Here is a 27,781-nt window from a genome sequence, read left to right as displayed (position 1 = left end):
TGTACTCCATAATGTATGCACTGGGAAACAGTTGAAGCATTTTACGATAGCTGGAAGGAAGGAGTCCACATGTTTGAGCGTTTTGGGGATTTAAGTTTTTGGCTAAAGTGCTGCACTATGAATGCTTGCACTCACAGGACGAGCTGCTGGGCACATGCTGAGCGAAGTTTCACTTGGCTACCAAGAAATAAGGAAGAGAAGACAAGTTCCATACAGTTATTGCAGTCAAATAAATTAAAGGTTGCAATTTGATGCAAACTCTGAACAGGGATACTGTGACACCATCTGTGAAGGGAGCTGTCCTGCTTGCCCCCTGCTACCCCCTTTGGTGCCTGAAGTCAGCCACTCATGGTGGCCAGGGACTGAATTGGCTTGGGAAAACGGTGTGCCTCGAGAATAATCCCTTTGTTGTTCACTGGGGTACTTTGCAGGCAGATCACTTCACTCATCTGCTCCCCTGGAAGGGTTCAGAAATGTTTGTCCTGGCACACAGGCAGCAGAGGAGGTGGGGGAGGCAGGATTGCTGCTCCCCACACACAGGGCCAGTTTAACATACTTGCACTACAGTCCAAATAAAACCCCAGACTGCATCCTGGGCACAAATGAGAACTTGGGGTTGGGTTTCTGCACTTCTCCCGTCCTGCCTTGCTTGGCTCCCAGCCCTGTGAATCGCTGGCGTGTGCCACTGAAGTGGATGCACAGATCTCCCTGCTTTGCCGAGCTCTGGGAGTGCCAGGGCACAGCAGCCCTAACTGGGTCAGAGCCTCTCTTTGTACAAGGGAGCTGAGCTGCAGGGACACCTCACAGAGCCACCAAGCAGCCTCTGACACATGCAGTGTGGGGACAGGGTGAGGGGGGAGTGGATGAGGTGGGGCTGAGCTCCCCCCATGCTTGGTTCCCTGCCAGCATAAGCTTCCTTCCAGGGCTTACAGGCACGGCACAAGCCCGAGCAAAGCCCCAGCTGCTCCCAGGCTGCCAGGGCTAAGCAGCCTGGAATCAGAGCAGTGCAACCAAGCCCTGCATCTGTCACTGCCACGTCCTCTGTGCTCGGGACGTGGGGGAGAGTGAACAAGAGACAAGCGAGCCCATTAGCATTTATTATTTGTATTATTATAGCACCTCAGTGCCTAGTTGTGGACCAGAATCTCATCCTATTAGCACTGTGAAAACCCAGAGCCAAACTACTGTAGTTCCTGCCCCAGAGGGCTTACAATCTTCTTTTCCAAACAGGGGTACAAAGAGATGGAGGGGGTAAAAGGGAGCAGTGACAAAACGTTCATCACTGCGATGGAAGGTGTTGATTTTCTGCCAAGAACCATCAGCTTTTACATCCTTAGTTGAATTTAGATGTTCCTCACACAGTCAATATTTTGTATTTCTCATGAAAAAAATATCAAGAAATCACACAGAACTTCATGTTATATTCAGTGAAAAACATTTTTCATTGCAAGAAACACGCACAAGGTTATTTTTAAAAAATATTGTTTAGTTTGTATCTTCTAAGCAGATATCTGAACACGTTTAAAAAGTCTACACATGCAGTGTACAAAAAAAGTTAGATTTTTAACCAACTCTTTTGGCTCATTCCTTTACTCAATTTGCACTCTTGCAAAAAAGAGATACCTTTTAATTAAATTTTTGATGAAAAAATAGAAGTGATTTCACATCAACTGCTTTCCTTGACACACTTGTGTTTTCCCTGTGCTCACGATTTAAAACACAATCTAAATAGAAATTATGGGCTAGACACAGGGATAGAGAACAACTGTGTATTTAGGAAATCTATGTAACTGATTTTATAGGCTTTTCTGGTCAAAAGGTGGGATTACTATATTGTGCAAGAACGGCATGTGACTTACAACTTTTTGCAAGCATATCTTATGTACATATCTTTAATAACTTGCCTGTAAGGGGCCAAATCCTGCTGTTCTGCTTGAAGTTTCTCTAAAATCAACAGCTCTTTGACACTGTGCTCTGTTCTGCTGGCCTCCTGCTGCTGCATGTCATAGTTAATACTGTGAATAACTCAGCTTGAGTTCAATATTCCTGGTTTTAACTATAAGTACTCTATGGTAGTAATTGTTTGCAGGTTTGAGTATCTTACAGAGGCCTACAGGACAGTATGATTTATGCCCATGCAGAGGGACGAAGGGAAACAAAACTAGCCGGGCAGTTTGTAAAACAATTGAACATTTTCCATGGTCAGCTCTGCTATTTGCCATTTGGATAGCCCTGACTGGAACCACCTAAGTAACCTAAAAAAACCCATTACCTGAAAAAAGCTTCCAATATCAGCTTTCTTCTCTCTATGCATCCTCTAAGTTTCTGTAAACATCCAGGGTATCCATATACATACACATACACCCCTGGCAGGGGATGTGTGTGTATACGTGCATGGACACGGGTAGGTGCATATATACACATATATACACACACACACAGACACACAGACATGTACATATATGGATACAGAGCTATGACCTCATTAGGAAATAACAATGCCATTTTTATTGCATTCTTAAGCATCCTGGAACAGGGGGATTATTATAGGCACACATCTCAACTACTCCTCCTTTACTACAGTCCTAAAGCTCATTTACCTGAGATCTGCATCTGTAAAAATAAAGTTCCATTTTTTAGCTGCGTGTTACAAAAGACTAAATATCAGCCCCACAGATATGAAATTACAACTTAATTTTGAGACTAATTTGCTACAAGTAAAATATTCTATCTTATAAAAAAGATACTGCTGAAAGAGATACATATTAAAAAGGAAACACGATTCTTAGGAGGTCTAAAAATCTCCCTATGCCTTCCCACGTGGTAATAAATTTATAAAAAATATTTGACACAGAAAATCTCCCCAGGAACCATCCTGCTGCAATCACATACCCTTTCAGGACACCCATCTCACAAACATTACGCGGTTCAGAGGGCGAGCTCCGCCCAAGGAGCGTTTAATTCTCGTCGTCGCGCCGGTAGTGAATGGTTTGTATTTCCTGAGCTATGAACATGGCCATCTCTCTCGTGCCTGCAGCAATCACTCGGCAGGACATAAGGTCCAGAGGTCCCCCTGAGGACAAGAGGATTAACGAGAAGTGCCTTAAATATAAGCCATCCTGTAATTAGATTGGGTCAGAAACACAGAAACAACTTTATATGTAGCTCCTTTTGGGGTGGGTAGGACAACGTAACTCAACAACGCCTACATGGAAATCTCCAGCAAAAAATTACATTATAAAATTTTAGATACAGAGCTAAAGTATGCAAGAGGAGCAGTGAATGCCTGGATTTGTTCAGTAGTAAACAATAAAAGCAGTATTCCCCTTTTCTAGCAATAGGACAGAAATTTGTTAATTCAGTTCATTAGTTCAATCAGTTCATTCATTACACTTCTTAATCGACCAGACCTTTCCACAGTATCCAGGTACTGGTCACCAGTAAACCATTACTCTGAGATGTGTACCATCTAAATTAATTAAGCAATAATCTGGAGACTGTGCTGTCCTTTACTCCCTCTGAGTAGTTTCTAGCCACAGATGTCCAAACTGGTACCTCAGAGTCCTCCTTTCTTGGGAGGATGTCCCTGTTGAAATCTAACTGGAATGTCTGAGTGTACCTGCCAATCTCCTGGGCTGGTTCCTTTTCGTACATACGAGTCTTTAAGGGCTCAAAGTCATGGAAATACAGTTTGATTCTGAAGACCTTTGATGTGCTGAAAGCCCATGCTGGAATTACATCAGTGTGTTCTGAATAACCAGCCCGAGCCTAGTGGAGGGTACAGATGTTTCTACAGGATATTGCTAGAAATGAGGTAGAGCCACAGGGATGACACTCACCCAGTCCCCCAACAGCCAATGGAAAGGCAAGGGCATTTTGCTCACCTGAAGTGTCTATCACAGTGCCACCTGCCTCTCTGATGATGACAGTGGCTGCTGCCAGGTCCCAGCAGTGCAAGCCAAACTGGTAGTAGGCGTCTGCAGCGCCGGACGCCAAGAGGCACAGGGCCAGCGTGGAGCTCCCGATGACACGGACCCTGCACCCCACAGCAACACAAAGAAGAAAATGCTTTTGACTTCAACCTAGGTGTACAACACACTTGTTTCAATCTTTTTTTTTTTAATTACTTTTTAAAAGATTTTTTGGTCACAAACATGAGACACATGCTGTAAAACATCTTACCCATGTGCTTGGGCCTTGAGCAGTCTCTCAATGTTACCAAGGAACAATTTCAAAGTTGCAGGGTCACGCTTTGGACCAATTTCTGTTAAGATTAAGGCCTTCGAGATATCTGCAATGGTAGAGAGATGTTTCCATTAATTCAGCAGCTTCCAGGTAGGTTCCATAAATTTGTTTTTAAATTAAACACTAATGGACTTTTCACACAAAAATAATTTCCACGCCCCTTTTTCTACCCCAAATTTTTTCTTAAAGTGACAACTTTGCATAGAAATTCAAGCAAGACTAGGTTTCTCCTATCAAATGGCCTGTTCGAAACACACTTAAAAAAAACCAAAACCCAAAATAGGAGGATTAAAATCAAGAATGCATTCTTACATTACTTCTCTTTCCATACATTGTTTTAGTTCACTGACCAGTCACCTTTTGGGAAATTCACTAATATCAGCAGTCAATTAAAAATAATCTAGTAATCTAGCAACTTCTAATGTTGTTAATCTATTCATATTTGAAAACACAATGGTTCCTGAATAGGGAATTCTAATGTAATTTCTTAACCAATTATAAACATTTGGGAACCCAGTAAGAGGAAAGAAAAGTTTCTTCCTAAATCACCAGTGACCTAGAAACAGCCCACTCTGGTATTTCAAAGACTGAAGACACCTTATGACATAAAAAAACCCCAAACCTTCTTATGACAATTTAAAGCAGTATTAAAATAAAAAAAAAAAAGGTGAAAGTTCTATTTGTCTTATGTTCAGCAAAGGCAATGCTGTCCAACAGCAGATGGGGATTCCAACCTTGTGTACAGTCAAAGGAGAGACTCACAGTGACTTGAGAGGTGTTGAAGCACTTCTCATGTGAGATCTGAATACTGCCAGGCTACAATAAGAGTGTGCCAGTGTAGGTGGAGATGGTTGATCAAATGCCAAGTGTCCCTGCTCCTGCTGTGCCAGCTGAACTCAGAGGCATTAAAGGCATGGCAAAACTCAAAGGTTTAGTGGTTGAGAAGTCACTGACTGGGCTGTGCCCCGTGCCAGGTGTCACCTCCTAGCCTGGGCTGAAGGTGAGGCATTCCTTCAGGCAGGCAACCTCTGCCTGGTTCTTACAGCTCCTGCTTGAGCTGAAAGTTCTCCACACAGGAGAAGGAGATTTTTGGGAGCAAATTAGGCTGGAGTGGGGCACCATTTAATTAAACAGGCTGCCAAAGAATTTACTATTGCAGATGAACCTTATGGATTTGAGCAATGTGGTAAAATGGTAGGTAAGTAACAGGTATGTAATTAGATTAAAAGTTATAGGGTCTCACAAATATTAACTGTAGGAACATAGATTCAACTGCTGCTTTTTAAATTACTGTGTCAAAACAGAAAAACACCAATCCAGGCACGCTGTAGGGTATTTGTTGTTCAGCCACTACGAAAAAATTCTGGATGGTGAAAGCAATCTGCCTTAGATTATTTTGCATAAGAGACCCAGTTTATAATCAGAGAACATTTAATGTCCATCCCCTTGCAGAAATGCACCAAGCATTCACAATATGCCAGTCATAGTTGGGTTGTAACTGAGACAGTTATTCTTATGTTATTAAAAATATTTCTAATGCATAGACAGATCTCTTCAATTTTCCTCAAGGCTACAGCTGGAAATTGGATTAATAAACTAAGGCAACTAAGAGGGAGGTCTCTGCTTAGGAAAAGGAGCTGACTGATCACAAGACACTATGACATTTCAAGAATTCAATATATGGGCTTGGTAGAAAAGATTTAACAGTGATATGGATAAATTTATGAGGAAAAGATCAATTCTGTTGACCCCAGAAGATTAAAAAGAAAATAAATTTACAGTATCAGCACATGTAAGGCCTGACATGAATCTAAGCATGAGAAGAAAGTATAGTTCAAGATAACAGGGAAGATGGATCCTTCATTTAAGTGTATCATAGCTGCATGGACTCCCTAGCAAACCTCTACAAAACTGGGTGTTGACAATGAACAATGTTTGCCTGGGCTGTGATTTCAGATGATTAAGCCTGAACAATGAATGTATAAGTGTAGATCAAGGTCATACAACAATCACATTTCTTAAAACAAATGGCAGCAAGTGACATGACAGCTTAGGTCTCAAACACATCATGGCCACTTCAATTCCAGTGGCAGGTAGAGGGAAACACACAAGTCTGTCTTCCAGGGTTGGTTTATTTCACTGAAGCCACAGCCCTTAGAGAGGAATTGAGATTTAAAACACTTATAATATCAGTGGGAGTGAGATTAAAGCAGATCCAGCTCCACTGGTGAAAATTTCCCACCACAAAATGATGTATCTCAAAACAAAAGAAAATTCCAAAGCCTTTGGAAGGGCGGAAGGTCTATTTCCCTTGCTATGTTCTAGACACCCACATGGACTGGATGTCTAGAGAAAGGAAGACAGAAGTGACATGTGCCAAAATTGTTCGTTGCTCAGCTGGAAACCAGAACTCTCTGACTGCAAAAGCATGTGAGGCCATTTCCACAGAGGTTCATGCAGTCCAGCTGGGAGCACCTCTGGTCTCCCTAACAGTCTCTGCCAGTATGGGCTTTTTTGGAATATGAGATATTTGAGCACTGATAAAAATGTGATGTTTAATCAGTGATTAAAATCTTAGGGATTTAAGATTAATAATGACTTTACAATCTGCCTCTCCAAATATGTAGACCCCAGATCACTATTAACTTAGATGAATAGCAAAACTTCCCAAATTTCAGGTGAAATTTTGATGCAGGGTCTGCTTCAGGCACTAAAGAAACCTGCATGTCAAAATGCTTGAGTTAACTGTGTTTTGAGCTCATTAAATCTCTCTTTGGGGTGAAATTTTTACCACCTTGTGTGTACAATGGTGCACATTTCTGGCATATGTCTGCTTCCACTTACAGCTGAGCGCTGTGCTCTCCTCTGAAATTTGATTACCTAAAAGAAAACTTTTCTAAATAATGCCAAATTATTATTTTCTATAATCATTAGGTAAACAGACAGGTCTATGGCTTGGTTTAACTATAAATAAAAGATAAAAGAATTCCATTCAAGCGTTGGCCAAGTGCTGCTGGCTCTTTGTACAAGGAAACAAACCTCTCACACCAGAGCAAGCTGTTAAAGAGCCCCTAATGAAGCATGCACCCTTAAATTCACTCTTAGCACATTTGCCTACAGACATCAGACACTCTGTGACGTACAAGATCATTGGAAAAGAAGTGAATAGCAGCCACAATTGTACTCTGAATAAGATTCACCATTCCCATTGCATACTGCTTATAAAAAGTTATGCCAGGGCTCAGCTGGAATGAAACTGGTGAATCTACACATTCTTCCTTATTATAAACAGTGGTTGTGAAGCAAAATAATTTAGGATTATTTAAATAGTTAATATTCAGATGAATATTATAAAAAGAAAAGGAGGAAAGTGATTTTTCAGAAAAAAACAAACACAAAACAACAAAATAATCATGCAGGTGAAATACTTTCCATCAGGATAATGATGTTCATTATCCTAATGATGATTTGCAACAACTCTGAAACAAAATTAATATATTCCTTTTAGAGTTCTAACAAAATCTAGACCAACCTGTCTCTTTTGATACCTGAAGCCTTTTGTCATTACAAAATGCCCCTTGACCTCTTCTACCAGTGTATAATCGTTCTTCAGTGCAGTGGTAAATTACACCAAATTCAAGCTTTAAGATTTTGAAAAGGAAAGAAATGAATGCAACTCAAATTACTCATCATAAATATAAACAACTACTAATGGCAAAAAGATCAGCAATATTTCAATTGGTACACATAATAAAGATTACACTGATGCTAAAAAACTGGAATAATTTTACTATTACTGTGATATGGAGACATAGGTCATATAAAATTCAGTTTGTAAAGAAAAGTTAATGCAATGTGTTCCTGATCCTCTAAATCCTTACTCACAGCTTGTTTCTGTTCACATTAGAATGGATTAAACACTGAGTAGTTTTCAAATGCAACTGAAATGTTTTTACTGAAAATACGCGAGACCTCTGAGGCAAGACTCTGAATGCTTTGCTTTCACTGGTGAGCAGTTACCCCTTGAAGCAACCCCACTGACCTTGGCTGGACCACAAAGATTTACAGCCTCAGGATCAGTCAGGCATCCAAACTCAGGAGTCATGGCCCTCTTTATTAACAGTGGATGCTTTTGGAGGCACCTCAGCTTTGGTGGTGCAGTGAATTTTTCTGCCTTTTCAATCAAAGCAGTAAACTCCAGTCACTTGTCCAAATCCTTCTCTGCAAAATCCTTTTGTGAAAATCTCTTGAAGTCACAGGACTCCAAGAGAAGGAGTTTGGACAGAAATACCCTCAATGAAAGCTTAAGAATGTGCAACACTGGACTTTTCATGGGAGATTCTGTTTACCAATGAAAAGAGGGTCAGAATTAAACCCTTGGTATTTAAAATTTCTATTACTTTAATAGGCTCCATCAAAAGACTTTAAAGCACTTTACAAACTTCAAGGGTCAGCTCTGAAAATTGCCCCTGGATCAGTAATATGAGCATTATTTAATTTAGGGGTACACAAAAATTAAGTGACTTGCCCGAGGTGTCTGAAGTTGGCCACAAGGTCAAGAAAAAAGAAAACATCTCAGATGTTCTAAACTTCAAATCTTCTCTTGCTGCACTTGGAGTTCATCAGAGACAATTTAAAAGGAATAGACTGTCCTGGCTCCCTACCCTGAGGTCCCATCTAAACCAAGGGATTTTTTTGAGGGACACACTATTTATAGACTCTTCCCCTAAAGATATCTTGCAGGAATTTCTTCAAGGCTTATAATCAGGCCACTTCCCTTGTGTGTACTTTGGCTCCTTTTCAGTTTACTCTTTTTTCTGCTTGTCCTAATTGTTTAACTAAGGGAGATTTAACATCATTTTTTACTTTTGTTTCAGCTTTGTTTAGTTTACATAACCCAAAATATGCAGCATCAAAATCATGATGGTGTTCTAGAAAACATAAATATCAGCGAAAACTGTCTGGTAATAAAATGTAGTGTTCAAAAGAACCTTTGGCAATGAATAAATTTCAGAAAAGCATGGAAGTGTTTCTCTGCAGTTTCTATGTTGGAAAACTTCTAACCAGAGAAGTACACAACATTATTCTGTTTAAATCAGTAGGAGGTACTAGCACATCTGAAAACTTGGTTGTTACTGCACAGAATTTTTGCTGGCTTTGCTTAAAGCTATACGTATATTAAAAATTGTGGAATTAGGCTGAAAGAGGCACATTCATTGGCAATTTGAGTAACTAGTAACTTCGTAGATATATATCAAATTGCAAACCAGCAACATCTGGAGAAAAGGCACTAGCACAAATGACTACAGCTAGGAAACTCCAAATGGCAAATTGGAAGGCTAGGTACCTTCCCAGCCTCACTGTAATCAAGGTCTCATGAGGTAAATATAGCTATTTTACTACATTAAGAAAAAGACAAATGCAGATTGAATGAACTAGGCCCATAATTTTGCACTCTTCATAAAATCAGTTCTACATTGACTCCAAGCAGGAGTTAGCTTTCACAGATACTGCTAGCAGGAAAGAAGGAATAATAATAACATAGGAACACTGGGATATATGTTTAAATTATGAAGAGGCAGCACTAAATTGAACTTATTATGGTTTTGTCTAACTGAACCTTGCTCACACCAGTACTTCCTTCTTCTCCAAATAAATCCCATAATACTTTTAATAATTCATAGAATTTTTTTTAATTGCCAGTTGGCATAAATAGGTTTTGCAGGACTATCATTTTAGATGAGTGTGATCAGATGCATTTAAAACGCATAGGAAAACCTGAGCAGTTACTGATTTTTTAAATTTTTGGTATTCAATTTAAAGTTCCCACATGGTTTTGAGACTTCTAGCCAACTCTCAGGTGCCCATCTTAAAGAACAGACTTCATACCTCTTTGTTAACAGCAAATCCAATGCTCACTGCCACTGTTGGAAATCTGTGAAAAGTAAGAAATGAATGAAGAGATGAAAAATCTCTCAACTTACTCCTCATGCAACCCTCTTAGGCAACAAAACCCCACATAGAGTTCTGTGAGTTTACTGGTGAAAATGCACTTGACATTACTCTATTTCTCTTTTGTCAGCCTCTTCAACTTGGTCAATTCCTTTTCAAATGTAAGTTAACATTGGAGAAGGCAAAAAATAAACTCATGAAGACATCACAACTTTTACACTGAACATGTATTATATTTTAGGTTGTTTTTGCTTTAGTGTAATTGAATCATCCAGTATAAAACCACTAATGCTATAACAAGTCATTGCTTTTAAGAACACACTTTGTTCAAGCTTTGCATCTGAGATGGCAATTAAGTAGCGTGGAGATACCTTGCCGTTAACACAAACATAAAAAGAAACCAATTCCTCTATGTTTTTCAAAGTGATGTATTTAATTCAGTCCTTTTAACTACTGTATAGTCATTACATTTTAAATACTGAAATAAATTAATTTCTAAAAAAAAAAAAATTCAAAAAGGACTTTGGAAGTCCAGAAAATATTGCTAGAAAGAGGAAATGTCACTTAATTGCATGAAACATCATCACATGATACCACCCACCTCCCCTGGAATTCTGTGTAATTGCACCAAAAGTCAAGGAAATTATTCTTTTTTTTTTTTGGCTTTATGAAAGTTGCAGTTATTTTAAGCTGCTAACTATAAGGCAGTGTTTCTAAGTACAAATATTATGAATAGTCATTAGTTCACAGCTCCCAACACTTGAATGATGAATTAAAAGTCTTAATTTTTGCAGCAAGGACCCCTAGTTTTGTGGAGGTACTTTAGAAATGTAACATCGCATCTCTGCACTGCTCATTTTTCAGTGCCATGCAGGGGTGGCACTTCCCAGGAAGAAGGAAGTGTCTGGGTCTGAAGGGGAGAACTCCTGTCAGGAATGTGCGAAACCCATGGGAGGCGCTGGGCCAAGCGTGCTCACAGCACTGCCTTGTTCTCCCTGCACGGTAACCTGCCCTGGCTGGGGGGGAGCAGGGTGTGAGCTGGGGCTGGGAGCTGGGGGGGTGAGCTGGGGGGTGTGAGATGAGGCTGGGAGCTGGGGACTGTGAGGTGTGGCTGTGAGGTGTGGCTGTGAGGTGTGGCTGGGAGCTGGGGCTGGGGACTGTGAGCTGGGGGTGTGAGCTGGGGACTGTGAGCTGGGGACCGTGAGCTGGGGCTGTGAGCTGGGGCTGGGAGCTGGGGCTGGGAGCTGGAGGGGTGAGCTGGGGGGTGTGAGACTGGGGATGTGAGACTGGGGGCAGCGGCACAAACTCCAGCTCACCCTCAGGTAACACACAGCCTCAGGTACAAACACAGCCTCCCCCACACACACCACACCAGGTACCAAGAGATAAAGGGATGGCTCCTCTGTGTGAGTCCCCACCACGGAAAAGCATCTTCAGGAGGACCTGTGAGAAGCTACATTTTGGGTTTTGATGGATTTCCCAGGCCACTTACCTGTGCACAAAGTTGCACGTTCCATCAACAGGGTCAATAATCCAGGTGGGACTGTCGGTGAGGACACATTTTGAACCTGCAGCAGTGGATTCTTCTGCTATGAACCTGCATTTGGTGCAAGGGTAAAACAAGTATCCCAGAATATTAGCTTAGATACAAGACTTGGAAAGTACAACCCCATCATTCTGGTTTTTAAGAGAGAACTTCTCCCTCTCTCCATAAAACATTCTTGTATAAATGTAAACACACATACTGCTTTTTAAATGTAGGGATTGGTAACTTTCATAGAGACTTTGAGGGAGAGTTCTCAACTCTACAGCATACTATTATACATGGCAAAAATGAACTCTATTTATGTACACTTCCCCAATACACCATTAAGGAAGCCATGAAAATGAATGCAGAAATGGATCTGAACTGGCATTCCTGGAACTCAAGGAGAAGATTATTTTATGCAGAATATAATTTTATGGGTTAGGTGAGTCTCTTGCAGTAACTAATACAAACTGCAAACTGTATGTGCTTCTCTTCTGCAGTCAAATTCAGTCAGAAGGAAATAATACACTCTTAGAAAATCCACAATCTTGCTCCTATCTGTATTTTTTACAGTAATCTGACTCAGGAAATGAGGAGGTTTACAAAGCTGGACTTTCTTTTTCCCATGACCCAGAAAAAATCAACAAATTATTTTTTGTTTGTTTGTTGTTTGGATGCACAAGGCACAAAATGAAATCTGAGATCATCTTCTCTTCTGTTGTTCTGTCCCAGTTTCTTTTAGTAGTTTTTTTCCCTCCTTTTTCCCTGGGAAACGAACATCCAGTTCTGGCACATTTCCTGTCAACCTTAATTATCCCTGCTTTCCCATAAACTGCCCAAGGTCTCTTTGTGTAAGAGATGTGCAGGTGCTACTCTCACAGATTTTAATAAAATGCTTTATGTACAGCAGGAGTGGACTCCAACTGCTAGTACTAAATCTTGCTGGTGGTTTCACATTTGAGCAGCTGGTAGTGGTATTCAGAGTTTCTGCAAATGCTTGAAGACAAAAAAGCTTCTTTCAAAGACACAAAGAGAAAGAAAAATAGGATAAAATAAAGAGAAAATATCTTTTGCAAAAGAGTCCTTCCCTAGGACTAGAGTAGCAGCTATTTTATTTTATTTAATGTCTTCAACCTATACCTCATGATTCCAGATAACACTTGAAGCCATGAGTTTAAAATGTTCTGCAGACAGCACAGGAGGAGACTTCTTGAATTTTCCAAATGCTACTCTGCCTCAACCTAAGCAGAAACAGACTATTTTGATGGCATTATAGAACCCCAGCTGGTACAAAGAGGGAATTAGGAAATGTTTGTTACTATTTTCATCTCCATTAAAAGAAACAGCTGAAGGACAAAGTGCTAATGCACAACTGAGAAACGAGAAAGACTTGAACAGGTGTTTGAAACTCTCAGTTTAACATAACACTTTGCAGGCTCCTCGCTCTAAATATTCCACTATTTTGTATTTTTGGTGCTGTATCACTTGACTTCTGCTTTCACAAATCCTGTAATCAGCATCCAAACCTAAACATGCCTTGTCTGTGCTGCTGGATGCAGAGGAAGTTCATCTTCTTGTAGGTGGAGCACCTTCCATCCCACCTCAGATTATCCATATTCCACACAAATTATACCTCTGCTTCAACCCTCTGTCAGCTCCCCCAGCTGGCGCTTGAACTACAGCTGCTGTCTGGCCAAAGAAAGGTGAAACAAGAACCTCATTAAAGACAGGAGTATTTCTGTGTAAGATGATTTGCCCTGAAGCATCATGAGCCAGTCCCTCACCTTTCCCTCACAGTGGGGTTGTGATGCTGCAGTCCCTGAGCTCAGAAATGCTAACCTGGAGGTGGGGCACAGCAGTGCCACTGATAAAACTTTCATGCTCAAGAGCAATTTTTCCAAAATGGATGTAGACCAAATTAGGTGCACATTTTAAGAAATCTGGGCTAATGGGTAACAAAACTCCTCCCTTACTGCTATACAACACTGGGAAATGTGAGAGTTCTGCAAGGTCACCTCAGATATCCTGCTCTGTGTTCTGTAAAAATGAAGCAAAACACCCAGTGTGATGTATTGGAGTAAATTCTAGGAGCAGCTTGAGAAGTGGGAAGGGTAACCACCCCATTAAAATAGTTAATTTACCATGTCAGCCTGCCAGCTCCGCTGACCTCTGCTCAAATCTGGATTACACTTCACTCCCACTGAAAATGAGTCTAGTAATTTTAGCCAAGCTTTAGACTACATCTGCTCATGCCACTCTGAAATTCATTGCAGGAGCAGCAGGGAAGCTGTCACACACCATAGTGTGCAGCAGGAATGATGCCCAGTCAAATGCAGGAGACTCATTCTGGGCAGGTGCCTCACCTATCCCCATATGGGGATCTAAGGACAGAACAATGGGAAGCCAGAGTTGGATGTAACCCTCTTAAACTCTTGTGTCCTGATTTTAATGTCTACAGAATTAAGGCCACAAGGAACACAAAAGATGACAGTTTGTGTGATAATAGCAAGGATAAATGTTGATATAGCCTTTGCAACCAGCAGCCCCTGGTATTCTGGCTGTGCCTACCCACAACTCTTGGATCTATCTGAAAAAACATCTCTGGGGCACATCAGAGTACAAAAAAGTGAGCAAAGATTAAAACTTGAGTGAAGTGTAATGAAGTGTGATATATACCATTTAACCAAGAAGAAAAAAGAAACATGGGACAGAATTACTTTTTGAATGGATTTTCCTAATATTTCTCTGTACTTCTGAGTACATTCCCAGTATCTCAAGACTCATAAGCGCCTCAGTGCAAATGGCAGAATCTAATAAGATCCCTTTTAATTTTTCTAACATCCAAAGTCCATTTTTGATTCAGAGGACACAAGAATCAAGATGATTTAGAAGAAAAAGAAATCACAGAAATCTTCAGTGCTGCTTTCAAAGCCTGGCTAGGGGAAAGACTCAATACAATATAAATGACATTTTAATATTTTAATTGTACTTTAATTTAACTCCTGACTGTTTTTGTGGACTCCTCATTGCATGTGTTTTAATCTAGTCTAGTTAAATTTAGCTTTAATCTATTTTTTAATCTAAATGCATTAATTATCTAAACAAATTCTAAGCAAACCCAACAACCACTATCAACAAAATAAGATTGTCTTGAAGAAATGGCAGTTCCTTCATTTACTTTTAAAGTCAGAAGTTAACTGTATGGAGTTGATAAAACCTGGGATTTTTCAGTTGCTAGGCCTATGTTGACCTTACAACTTTTGTTCCCCTTCTGAGTAACTCGAGTGTGTCTGGTGACTTGCATTTTATGAGAAATGTGTAGGTTTTATTTCTCTGCCAGACTGCTCAAGGAAAAAAAAAAAACCTAACATAAGAGTGGAGATGAGAGAAGAGCACAGCCAGCAATAGTAGAAGGAATATTACACAAATAATAGGCTTGTAAGGCCTGCACTCTCTTGAGAATTGCAGCCAAGAACCACACATTATGCTGTACAGTACTGCTTCAGTACGCCATCACATACAGCATGTATTAGAAAGCCATACTGAGTATAAAAATATGCTTTCTGCTCCTTCTTATGGTGTTGGTTTTTTGCCCAGCAGCATCACTGACAATCAGACTAGTAGCTGAGCCCTTCAGATTTTGCTCTTTGTTCATTTCTGCACAGCACTAGAATGCAAGGCTCATCCCCATCAGGCATGCCCCCAGTTAGAAGGGAGTCAGACACTATTTAAAGGATACACAGGCCTTGCACTGGCTCTGCAGGAAAATGAATTTTATCCACTGAGGTCAAATGTAGAAATCAATGTCAGTCTCTTCATCAAACCAAACCTGGCAACTAATACAAACCCTCTCTCTAATCTGTACGTGAGCTGAGTTGATATTTTCAAGCTGATCACAATAATTCAAGAGGAACTGACAACCTGATCCACTTTTAAAACCTTGGTTTTGCACCCCATGTAGTAATTTATAGCCTGTTTGTGAGTAGGCATCAAATAATGATGATGATGACAAACAGCCCTGCTTCCCACTGATCTTCTCACTACAGAACATAAGGTAAATGTCATTAAATGCACTTTTACCTCTCCTGATCTGGCAAATGCATTTGTGTGATGGCAACAGGAAAGGTCTGCAGGGTGGGACCTTTGCTAGCATATATTTCTGCTATATTTTATAGATAGCATTAACAGAATGCTTATACAGTAGGCAACAGACCAGTATTCTGAACATCATGGAGATCCACATGAAACCTTCATCCATGATGTCCCTACAGGGGAAACATTTCTATTAAATACATACATCAAGAAACACAGAAAATATAAAGTATTAAGTATAAGGAAATGTTACTTTTTCAAAAAACGGGAGTCCTACAAAAGTGTAGGAACAATAGGTTAATATATAAGAAAGATACAGAGACATAAGAAGGATACTCAGACTTTTAAAGTTCCCTTTAAATACCAGTCAGAGATGCAGCATGGAAAGGACAAAAAAAGGTCATTGATAGTTTCTATAGGCACTCACCTGTGGGAAGGAAATTTCTCTTTCAGAACAGAAATAATCAAATTTTCCACAAAATGATCAGTTTCTGTCACGAGATCTGCTGCAGATGTCTTTGTGGACACTTGTTTTTCCTCTGTTAGAGCCTTCCTAATAATCTGAAACAGAAGTTCATAAATCAGATTTGTTGGGCATTCAGCCTGTGCATACTAAAATAATATCTTCACTGAAAAAAATACAGCTAATCCTGAAAAACAGCTGCAGGCCTAATTCTACCAGAGGCTGTTATAATTTTTTTGACAAAAAATCCTTCTGAGCTAATGAGTACTCTTTTGGAACACAGCATTTTGAATCACTCTGCAAAAACCACTCTTGACAGTTCAGAAAAGGATTGATTAAGGGATGCAACTAAGGAAATAAAAGGATGATGGCAGTCATCATGATTTAGAAAATTACCAAAAGCATACACAAGGTAAGAAAAAACCTCAAGGCTCAGGCATTTTTCAAGGAAAGTGCTTTTTCTTTCTTCTTGTTCCTTTTTCCTTTGGTTTTTTTTTTTTTTTAATATACAAGGCCAATACCCCAGTACTCTCTTAATTTAAAAGATATGCAATAAGGCAATCATAATTGGTTTCCATTTTGCCAACAAAGACACATAGTTTTTTGGGGGTTTTTGTGGGTTTTTTTGAACTTTAAATGCCAAGCACCCTCTGGTTTCCAAATAATTGCCATGCATTTAACAAGAACAAAAATTTTCCCTGTTTTCATTACTTTCCCTAATAATGAAACCAATGATTTAACCCTGACTCTCTTCTGGAAATGCCTTTATCTGATTCTCCAGGGTATTACTGTTACAAGCTCAAGTACAAATGCACATATGGGAAAACACTTAATGAAAGCTTTTCACCATTTTCCCCATTTTCTTTCTGTTTTTTTCCCATTTCTTCATTAAAAAGAAAAATAAAGGGACAGGATGCAAAAGGAGATCACTTATTTTTTTATCAGTGAAAATGATAAATTATTTGAAATTTAAAAACCAAATCAAAGCAAAAATTAAGCACCACTTATTTGTAACCCAGCAGCAACAAGATCAACATTCTAACTCCCATCTAAAATTTATATATTTAAATTGCTTAACTAAATTTCCATTGATCAAAGTATTTTAAAACCATTGAGAAATACTTGATGACCAAAGAAAATGGTTCTTTTGCATTATGCACGGGAAAGGGAATCAGAAACTCCCAAATGTCATCTCAACTCTTGATTTTTTATAGTATAAAATACTATATTTGAAGAGTGAGCTAATTGATCTGACAAATAAAGGATATGGCCAACTATTGCATTACTACAGAAGGTATCTGGACTAATGCTTCTGCTCTGTGAGCTGTAAAACAGTTGTGCCTATTTACTGAGCTTGTGAGGGCAGGTAGTACTTTCCAGTTTGAGTCCTTGCTAAAGTTCTTTACTGTATATCAAAATATTAACCACAGTTCATTTTTTTACTCCTCTCAGTGCCCTGTGTGGTTGTCTTGAAGGATTTATGATAGAAGCATAAAACTGTAACTCCAGCAAGGCCCTTGGGCTCATCTTCAGCCCAAAGCAAAATCCAAAACACTCCAACCACCCTCAGCTGTGTATTCCAAAAAATTTGCTATGCTGATACCTTTTATTTTATTTGTTCTTCTTTACTTTCCTATTGTCTTTACTGCTTGAAACTTCACATAGTGAAATAGATGAGGAATGTCCTCCTTTTGACAGAGATTTGAATTTCTTCTTAGCAATGCCACGCTCTTGACATCTATTCAGTTTGAATGTATAGTAGAGATTTTTGCAGCCATTTAAATCAGTGCCACTGCTCAGCAGGGCAGTGAGATCACACCTGAGCCTTGCTGGGAAAGAAAAAGCGGAGATGAAACCTCTCTCCTGTGGATGTGCTCTGCAATCAGCTGATTGCACTGCATGCGCTGGCACTTGATCTCTCTGGTTTGAGTACAACCCTTTGCACATCCCAGCTTCAAACTGAATATTTTTTCATTTCTGATCCTTTACCCCGTTGCTCACAACCATTTTTAACTTTAACCCTGTCTGTTTCTCTGGTGGCCAGCATGGTGGAGCAGCCAAGGGTGTGCCTGCACTCTGAAGTGGTGGCTGATGGCTCTCTCACCCATCTCCTCTGCGGGCCGTGCCAAGGAGCCACGACACGCATTCAGCATTTCCCCCCTGCAATGAGCTGCTTCTGCCCACCTCTTGTGCAAGCAGAATGTCAAGAGCAGAGGAGGAGACAAGTCATGGTGCTGGGCTGAGGTCACCAGCCACAAATGGGCACCTCATGAGTGGAGGCTCACCCACAGCACAGGAGGGATGCCTTTGATTCTGCCAATTCTCTGTCACTTACAAAGGGCTTGACAAAAGGGACCCCATGCACCTGCTGCAGCTTGTACAGGTATGCAGTCCAAGACAGAGCAGCCCCACACAAGGATCACATTTCCTGCATAATTGATGAAAACTTTTATTCTTTGGAAAAGGATCAAACAGCTCAGAGCACTGTAGAATTCAATTTATGTTGAAAAATCCCTGAAAGTCACCCGCCTACAAAGGAGTGTTAGAGCCTGCTGCCTCAGAGTACCTTGAGAGCATCACTCAACTGCTCTCCTTGCAAAAGCCTTACAATAATGTCTGTGGATACCTGCTACAACTGCCTGGTCTTTCCAGAAGGAAGTGGGATTCCATAGAAGTCTCACTCTAGGTTACAGGTAGCAGGCAAGCAGAAACCAGAGAAACTACAGGATGATGAAATGCAAACAGGAGGTTGCACCTTATCCACACTGAACAATGAAACTGGCAATCAAGATGCTGTAATTTGACTTTAAATGTATTTTACTAGACTTTATTCCTGCACTAGGGCTTGTCCCTAGATTACTGAGATTTTTCAGCAATTTCGAAGCAACTGATTTTTGGGAGCATGGTTATTTACAACAGAGCCATTTAACACTCTTAGCCCTTGCTGCCCCTCCTCTAATGCAGATCTTATCCTAATACCCTGCTTGGGAGCATTTGGGGGGTTATGCAAAGTGAGGGGCATTTATATCATTACATGGAGACCACACCACAGAGCAGGACCAGGCTCTCCCTGCTCCCTCCTTCATTCCCATGGAGCAGGGAAAATGGAGACTGGGGCTCAGTGCAGTCAGTCTGGACTTTTCCTTTTTTAATGCCTTTGTAAAATTTATTCCAACAAAGCAGAATGAAGAAGACAGAGGGTCAAGATGCCTTTTCCCCCAATACCTGCCAGGAGAGCCACCTACAGTAGTGTGCTCATGTCAGATATTTCATTTCACCATACTGCTTGCACTCACCATACACTTCTGGGAGGTCAAAGATGGATTTTGGATGCCTGCAATACTGTTCTGAAATATCTGCTGACTGATAAAATCAAACACCTAGATAAAAAGCATGAGTACCTGCAAATAATTCAGGAAATTCCAATGTGGTTTGTTAAAACATCTGTCCACGTTACATGAAAATAGCCTAAAAATTTCCCATGGGACCTAACATCATGGAAAAAAATCTTGGCTTTTTAGAATACCAGTGAAAGTTTTGTCTTTTAATTTTTAGTGGTATTCTGCTAGGTCTCTTATGCCTCATAAAATTACTTTCCATAAAAAAAGAAAAAAGAAAAATAAGAGAGGAAAAAAAAGAAAAAAAGGGCAAAAAAAAGGCTTTGACTTCAGCATACTATGTCCTAGTGTTAGTTTCTTACTGTTATTTTTATCTGGATGTATGTTTACTCATTTTGGTGAAGCTTTTCCAATTCTGCAATTGGAGAGAACGGTGCAGATATTACTCAGTGCTCTTAACAGCATCAAAGATGCACAGACTGGTCATGGCTGCTTTTCTTGAGCAAAAAGTCTTATCAAACCTATGGGTGTACTCTCATGAACAGAGCAAGCAGCTCACTTACAGAAAAAGCAGAAGAGAAGCTTGAAAAAGTGCAGTTATTTGTGGCCTTACAGAGTGAATTTTAAAGCAGGTCAATTGCAGACATTACAAAACCATGACCATTCTCGTTATGAAACAGCCATATATATTAAATGAGAGCCTGTGAAATTTCATAGAAGTAATAAGAACTAAACAGTAGGATAAGCAATTACTTTAACCCAGTAATAGAGGTTACTCCAGCAACAACACTTGACACATACATGTGTATATGTATATGTACTTATATATACATATAAAGAAGCATCACTTTATTGGCCTTTTAAGTTTAGAAGAAACTATTCTAGAGTATAGACACCTATCTCTTGGAAAGAAGATATATTTTATCTATAGTTATGAAACACAATGCAATACAAATCAAGTAGCTGTATAAGCCAAAAGGGGAACAGAAAACTGTATAACTGGTTGACTTTTCCTAGAAATCCAAAATCGGGAAGTGCACATTTTTCTTCAGGCCAAGAGTCTTGCAGACATTTTTTAATGACTCCAACCCTTCCTAACCTGCCACACTCCTGAGAAATGGAGCCCCTTAGAAGAAAGGCTGAAGAGGCAAAGTCTCATGCAGGGATGGAGACTGGAGTTGGATCTGGGGAGACAGAGAGTGCAAGCAGATTTCTGGGGATGGAGGTTAAGGTGGAAAGGTCTGAGGGATGGGAAGAGAAGCAGAAGGAAAAAATGAACTTGACTAGTGGAATTGACTGCTTTTGGTGATCAAAATAACACCCATTTTTGTCAGTCAAGTTTCAACAAAATTCCAGTCCTACCAAATGCATGTTACACTACACTAGGTGTCCTTAGCTCTAGTTTCGTTTGGGAATAGCTGGAAGCAGACTGACACCTAAATAAAAGAATAGAGCCGTACCTGCACCTTTTCTTCCAGAAGGATCTCCAGTGCCTTTTGTAACAAAAAAAGATTCCTTAGCAGTTCTACTTAAACAACATCCTTGGCTGGTTGAAATTTGGCCTGCCAAGGAATCAGCTATTTCCTGCCATTTGCAAGGTAGCAATGGCAAACTGTGATTTCGGATTCAAGGATTAGTCTTACAGAATGTTTACTTCTTCCGGGAAAAGGCGCTCAGCTGTGATTTTCTAAGCAAGTGAAATGACTGGGGAAGCTTAAAGCTGGCTTCACAAATTGGTATTTTGAGAAATAAGGTGTGGAGGCTTGAGCAAGTCATGAGTCTCTTCTTGTGAAATGGCTGGCAGAATGACTGCTGGACAAACTCCTGTTTTGAGAGTCTGTGAGAGCATGACCTGTCATCCTGATTTGGATTATCCATTTAGACCCTGTATTATTAAAACAAGTCTCCTCTCCTCTGGCATTCTGCTCATGTGTGTAGTTGTTTTTCACTAAGGAGAAAATATGTTTAATAACACATCCTAAGGAAAAGTTATGGGTCTTGCACTCAAGACAGAAAAGGGGGCTTCTGAAATCACAGTGTATAGGTACGAAGCATGTTTCAAAATAGAGCAGAATGGAAGGGAGAGAGAAATATACATTGCTGAATAAATTTGTGTTTCACCCAGTTTCCCAATCAATCAATCAATCTGCTGATCCCACTTCTTGGCTCTGTTAGAAGTTCTGCTGCTGCACAGAGTGGGGTCAGGATGTCTCCTGAGACGACTAACCTGCTGTGTCAAAACACGATCTGAAATAAGCTACTACAGACCTTCCTCACACAGCCATTTGTCCCTAGCAAGTGAATTTCGGCCACTCTGAAGACTCTGCCAGATCCAACAAGAGAAAACCTCCTTGACACGGTTATTTTTCTCTGCACAAGCTGCTGGAAAACAAATGCTGGCCCCGAAGGATGCAACCGCCAAGGGATGGGGCCTCCCAGGGAAGGGGCCCCTCGAGGGGATGCAACCCCCGAGGGAAGCATCCCCAAGGGCTGGGACCCCGCGGGATGCACCCCCAAGGGCTGGGGCCCCGAGGGAAGTGGCCCCGCGGCATGAGGCCCCCACGGGATGGGGCCCTCGAGTGATGTGCCCCTCCAGTTCCGGGGTCCCCACAGGATGGGGGCCCTCGAGTGATGTGCCCCCCCAGTTCTGGGGTCCCTCGGGATGGGGCTCGCTGCCGCCATCCCTCCCGCGGCCGAGGGCTCCGCTGGCGGCCGGGCTGAGCGGGTGCCGAGCCCGCCGCCCTCCTCCCCCTCCCCAGCCCTGTGCCCCGGCCAGGCGCCCTCACGGCCCTCCCTCACACCGGAGAGGCTCCTCCGGCCGCGGGGCAGCCCGGCCCGGCTCTCACCTGCCCGGCGCGGCGCGCCAGCTGCACCGCCACCTCCGCGCACTCCTTCCAGGGGTCCCCGCCGCCGCCGCCCGCCGCCGCCGCCGCCCGCCCTTCCTCCTCCTCCTCCTCGCACGGCTTCATCGCGGCGGCCGCGCTGCCGGAGCGGGCCGGGGGGAGCGGGGGGCCCGGCTCCCCGCCCAGGAGAGCCCGCCGAGGAGGATGCCCTGGGCGCTCACACCGCCCGGCGCTGTCACTGCGCGCTCCGGCCGCGCTCCGCCCAGAGCGCAGCGGGGCGGAGAGAGGCGGCCGCCGCGGTCAATGGGGAAGGCGGGCTGGGCGCTGGGCGCTGGCTTTAGGTGAGCCCCGGGGGCGGAGGAGCGCCGGGAGAGGCGGCGGTACCGCGGAGAGCAGCGCCGGGAGGGCGGGATGCGGCGGGCGGGGTGCGCAGGGCGATGCGGAGAGCAGGGTGCGGGATGCCGGATGCGGGATGCGGAGGGCAGGCTGCGCCGCCATCGCCGTGGCCGTGGCCTGGCCGCCCCTCCTGACATGGCGCCGGGACCGCCAGGCTGGGCTGGGGCGCTCCTGTTTCCCCCGGGAGAAGGAGGAGCAGCCGCGCTGCCAGGCCGAGCGGCCCCTCGGGGCTCCGCTGCCCCGTGTCCCCAGAGCCGTCCCGCGGAACGGCGGTACCGGGGCTTTGGGGGAAAGCTGGCCAGGGCTGGCATTGGCCATCTCCGGAAGGAAAGGGGAAAAGTGTGGGAAAAGCGGCCCCGGGAGTTCGGCTTGTTAGTGCTTGGGAGTTCAAGTGTGTGGTAAGAAATACATGGCCCTTTCTATTTTCCCCTTGTCTTCGTGTGTCATTTTGGATTTGTCAAGGATGAGAAGAAGAGAATTCAGAGCCCGCTGTTCCAGAATCCGTGTAAGCCAAATTGCCATGCCGGCAGAGCAGGGAACAGAGCTGAGCGATTCTGGATCCGCTTCTTAGAAGGAGGGCAGCCCAGGATGAGTGCGTGTTTATGCAATAGAGCAGCCAGACTGTTGTGCTTAAAACACCGAGTGAGTGTTGGGAACACACACTTTATCTGTCAGAGTGAGGCTTTTCCAAATGACTTGTTCTGATGCACACTTGGCATTGAATGGGAAAAAAGAGAGCCCAGGGACTGAGTCCATCAGTGTAGCTTTTTGGAAGAGGCATTAGGTACATAGAGTGCATGAAATTTGCTATTGTCTTTCAGCACCTGCTTTGTGGTTGACAGTTTCACTTTCAGGGCTAGAATAGAGACGCTTTAGTAGCAAACACATTTGCATGTGAAAATTGCATAACACCACCATTTACTATCTCTGAGCACAAAATTAATTAATTTCCTAGAGACTAGGCCAAATTAAATTGACATGGGTATTCTACTTAATGCAACAGACCCTAAATCTAGATCTATTTTTTTTGTTGTTTATCTTGTAGGACACAGATGACTTTGTGATGAGAGGGACACTCTTGCCTAGGCAGTTTACAAAAATAACAGACGTTTTTTAAAATTAAACATTTGGACCTTTTTCTTCTAAAGCAAGGGACTGAACTTCGTGGATTGTAGCACAGGAATTCAACTTCATTCTTTAAATTTCTAAGCTGCACCCTGGCAGTGGATGCCACAAAGAGAGCAAGGCTGTCAGTCTATTTAATGAACTATTTTTTAGTCCCCATTTTGAATCATTAAAAAAAAGGTAACAAACTATGAGAAAGGTGAATTAACTATTACACAAAGTGTAAAAGTATGGTTGCAGCATGAAATGAGGAAATTTTGTTAAATAAATCCTCACCAAATGTTTGTCAGTTTTTCTGCTGATTGTTCTAGGAGTCTTGTTTGCTCCAAATGCATATTTATTTTGTTCTTATGTTAGATTAGTTTCCATAAGTGCAATAATCCTACAAACATGCAGTGTAATTTGGACAAGTTTAGAACAGAATTGATCTGGATCCTTCTTTAATCTGAGTTTCCTCGAGGTTCTGGAAATCTAGGAATCTGTGCTTTTTACTCCTGCCATAACATGAGGCATCTTCAGGACCTTCCTTAGAGAGTTTCTGTGTAGGGCCAGATGGGTAAATGTATTTCCTGGTGAGATTTGTGGACTGCTTAGATGTGGTTTAGACAGCTTTAACTTTGGTGAAAAAGAAAATGTACAGTTAATCATGGCTTTGCATTCTAGGAAGCATCTCAGACCATGATAGAAGTGTTTTCTGTGGTTTTCCTTGAACTACAAAGTTTTAGTTACTGAATTTACCAACAATAAAAGTGTATACCTATTGCTGAAACAGGCTAGATCCTATTCTGATGTAGTGCAGATGGTTTCTTCCCTTGGGTATGCCTTGGGTCTGCCTGTGCCTGGAGATTTGTTGTTATTAGGCTGCCGCAGGGGCATTTGGAAGGCTGTTTAAGGCATGTTTTAAAAGCAGGCAGTATGAACTACAATGCAGTAGGCAGGATACACAAGTAACCCCACTGAAGGTATCTACAGGAAGTTACACACAACATCACAGAGAAGTACTGTTACAAAGAGGGGGAGGTGCTCTCCTCAATATTTTTCTTAGCAGGAGTACGTCCTCTTTCGAAGTGACATCTGGAAAATAAGCATTTGAACAAGACAATTTCCCCAGCCTTCTCTTCATTCTGGTGGTAGAATAGTAATAATAGGGTCGCCAGAGACTGAACTCGAGAGGCCAAAATATCTGAATGAGACCTCATTTTTTACAGATTCACTGCAGCTATGTCACTTGTGCAGGTAAATTTAAAACAGAACTAGAGAGCCAGTAAAGAATACTTACAAAATCAGTAACTGCAGCTAGTATTTTAAGACCTTCCAAAATACTTTGCAAAAAATACAGCTTTAAATGGTAATATTTCCCTTTATCATTCTCCTGTGATTTTTTTCAAAGGTTCCTTAGCCTAGACCTGCCCAGGCAGTGTGAGCTTCCTCATGTGAGCTGCTGGCTGATTTTGACTATCCATTCACCCCCGAGCTGGTTGAGGCTGCTCTCTGTCTTGCTCGATCAGACTCTTGGCTCATCTTTCATAACTGCCAAGGTCTTTCATAACCTCTGATCTTTCATAACCCCAAACAGTAGCCAGTTCCTCTCACATGCCTTTCATAACCTACACACACGCCACGTGTTTAATCTCGTCCACTTGGAATGGGCCCATCCTGATGAACCTGAAATACAAGTGTTTCTTGGGTGTTTTGTCTGCCTCAATCCTCCTGAGCCCCAGGCACATTTGTGTGGATGTCAGACTTCCTTCCCTGAGACAATGAATGCTCAGTGGAGGTGAAAACCTCTTCTCTCTGACCTCAGAGGAGAGAAGGGAGCCTAGTCCCGGATTTCCTTCTCTTCCAGGGTGTGAAGCCCTAATTGATTTAGGTGTGGCTCAGCTGGGGGTGGCAGTCTCCTTCCCTTCCTGCCCTAAGCTGCTCTGTGTGCCACACAGGGGTCCCCACCACGCTCTGCTCGGGGCAGAACCCAGGGTCACTCCGGTGGGGGGAAGCTGCCGCAGCTGGAATTGGTTTAATTCTGCCTCAGCAGACAGCTTGCCATTCTCTACTCTGACAGCAATTGCAGGCTGCAGTGATGTAATAAAAAAGGTTGTGGTTTTGCAGAGAGAGGGTGACCTCGCTGTAGCTACCCGGCCGTCCACATGGAATCCTCAGATGCCTTCCAGTGCGGGTCTTTGTCACTTCACGGGTTTGATGGGTGATCTCCTAACAGGGAATAAAATGGGAGGACAAGTGTATAACAGCTTTAATAGAAACAGAGGGGTGAAAAAAATGAAAAAGGAAGAAATCTTTTGGAATTATTAGCCTGAGTGAGAAAGAGTGTTTCCTCAGTGTGACAGCCAGAGGCTTGCTGCACTGTTATTAAAGTGCGCTTCAGTGGGAATCCATGCAGATGGCTTTTTTACCCAGCATAGGATTATATTGGATTAGTCATATAAAATTGTTGTTTACCATCTCTAGTCCTTTTCCCCAGAGGTTTTATCAGGAATCTCACAAAGCATGTAGTTTGAGCCTGCTTTTACGTGGTAACCCAGCCGAGCAGCTTTTTGTTTGTGCAAACTGCCACAATGTTGTAGTTTAATGTAATCCTAATGTTGCAATGGGAGATTTTATACCTGATGAAAGAGGCTGTTTGGCTCAGATTTTCCTTTTGCCTACAAGACGGGAAGTTAGATCATAAGGAGATGCTCTTTCTTCTTGCTGAACTCCCCAGAAGAGCTGTGCTGATCCCATTCTGTTCCATCAGAGACACTCAGGAATTCCTAACACTGGCACTGTTTTTCATAATGCTCGCTAATGAGTTATTTATGGCATAATGCTTGATTAATGCACTGTTCTGAGTGGTGTATGAGACATTTCTTGTGTTCCCTTTCTATCATGCAGAGCCATACTCTGACCATCTTTCTTCTCTATGTCCAGAAGGTTCAGGGATCACTGCTTAGACACAGTCCACGTTTTCCCTCCTGCCATAAACTAAGAAACTGTCTTAAACGTACAGTGCAAGGCTCTCCCTTTAGATCTACCCTGGGGTAGAATATAACAAGGAAATATTTTGTCACTTCAAGGTACAACAGATAGCTCTACTGGTAAAATGACATCCTTCATTTTTTTTTCTGGAGTTTTCAGACTGGCTCTGTCATCCAGGGAAATTTTCTCTTCCAGGAGGTTTGGCTGCAAGAATTTTCCTGAGGTGTGAGTGCCTTTGATTCTACAAGGAGAGATGTTTTTCTTCTCTCTAGGGGGTTCTGTGACAAGGTTATACAGTCCCAAGCTGTTACTCTTTCCCTTTGACTACGTCTTTGGGTATAAAATAAAAAGGTATTTTTCCCTGGCCTTGAAGGGAGAAGAGCAGACTGCCACATGCATGCTGGTATTGTATTTTGATCCACTGAAAACACTGAACATTATCCACTGAAAACAATCTAGTATTATAACTTGATGTTCCTATCACTGAAGGGGATACAGAACTTCTGTCAGTGTGCTGTGACAGGGATGCCTGTAGCCTAATTTGCTTTAATAAATATTGCCTCTGGTTTTGCCAGCTTTAAGATTAAATTGACTTTCTTATATATTATGAGAAAGCATTTTTTTGTTTCCAGTTCTGCAAATGGTCACCTTTAATCCAATCATGTCTTGGTGCTTTTTCTCTTGATATACAGGAAATGTTCATGAACTGAACTCTGAACTTCTGCTTTTAGCCAAAATGGTCGTTCTGAGGTTTGGGAAAGCCAGACTGCTTCTCCCTGTTTCAGGGTAGGTTCCTGAACACAAATGGGATCATTACTCTGTGACCAAA

At 42.1% G+C, this 27,781-nt stretch overlaps 2 protein-coding genes across 2 annotated transcripts in view; one reads left to right on the top strand and one right to left on the bottom strand.

The window, feature by feature from the left end:
- Positions 1-1,062: 1,062 nt before the first annotated feature.
- On the bottom strand, positions 1,063-22,587 carry IMPA2 (inositol monophosphatase 2). The gene is made up of 8 exons (XM_054284584.1): positions 22,465-22,587; positions 16,245-16,378; positions 11,690-11,794; positions 10,135-10,180; positions 7,778-7,886; positions 4,183-4,291; positions 3,885-4,036; positions 1,063-3,073 (listed from the first exon to the last, which is right to left on the bottom strand). The coding sequence occupies exons 1-8, from the start codon at positions 22,585-22,587 to the stop codon at positions 2,958-2,960; spliced, it is 894 nt and encodes a 297-aa protein (XP_054140559.1). The 3' UTR covers positions 1,063-2,957.
- Positions 22,588-22,753: 166 nt separating this feature from the next.
- The window catches only part of MPPE1 (metallophosphoesterase 1), a 31,654-nt gene continuing 26,626 nt past the window's right edge, over positions 22,754-27,781 (top strand). Inside the window, exon 1 of the mRNA XM_054284583.1 lies at positions 22,754-22,802. The gene's annotated coding sequence lies outside the window, so the exon portion shown is untranslated. The remainder of the gene's footprint in view (positions 22,803-27,781) is intronic.

Source organism: Melozone crissalis, unplaced genomic scaffold (assembly GCF_028551555.1).
Source record: "Melozone crissalis strain CALT ecotype California unplaced genomic scaffold, PUWL_Pcris_2 ptg000042l_1, whole genome shotgun sequence".
Classification (NCBI taxonomy): domain Eukaryota; kingdom Metazoa; phylum Chordata; class Aves; order Passeriformes; family Passerellidae; genus Melozone; species Melozone crissalis.
Note: the sequence above shows the minus strand (reverse complement) of the source record. Positions and strands in the feature narration are given on the sequence as shown.

Excerpts from the sequence above, each read along its gene's own strand:
- IMPA2 (XM_054284584.1), bottom strand. The coding sequence starts at position 22,587 with ATGAAGCCGTGCGAGGAGGAGGAGGAGGAAGGGCGGGCGGCGGCGGCG. Across the intron at positions 16,379-22,464 it reads TGGCGCGCCGCGCCGGGCAG|ATTATTAGGAAGGCTCTAAC; the intron begins GTGAGAGCCGGG and ends CTTCTGTTTCAG. Across the intron at positions 10,181-11,689 it reads ACGTGCAACTTTGTGCACAG|ATTTCCAACAGTGGCAGTGA; the intron begins GTAAGTGGCCTG and ends TACTTTTCACAG.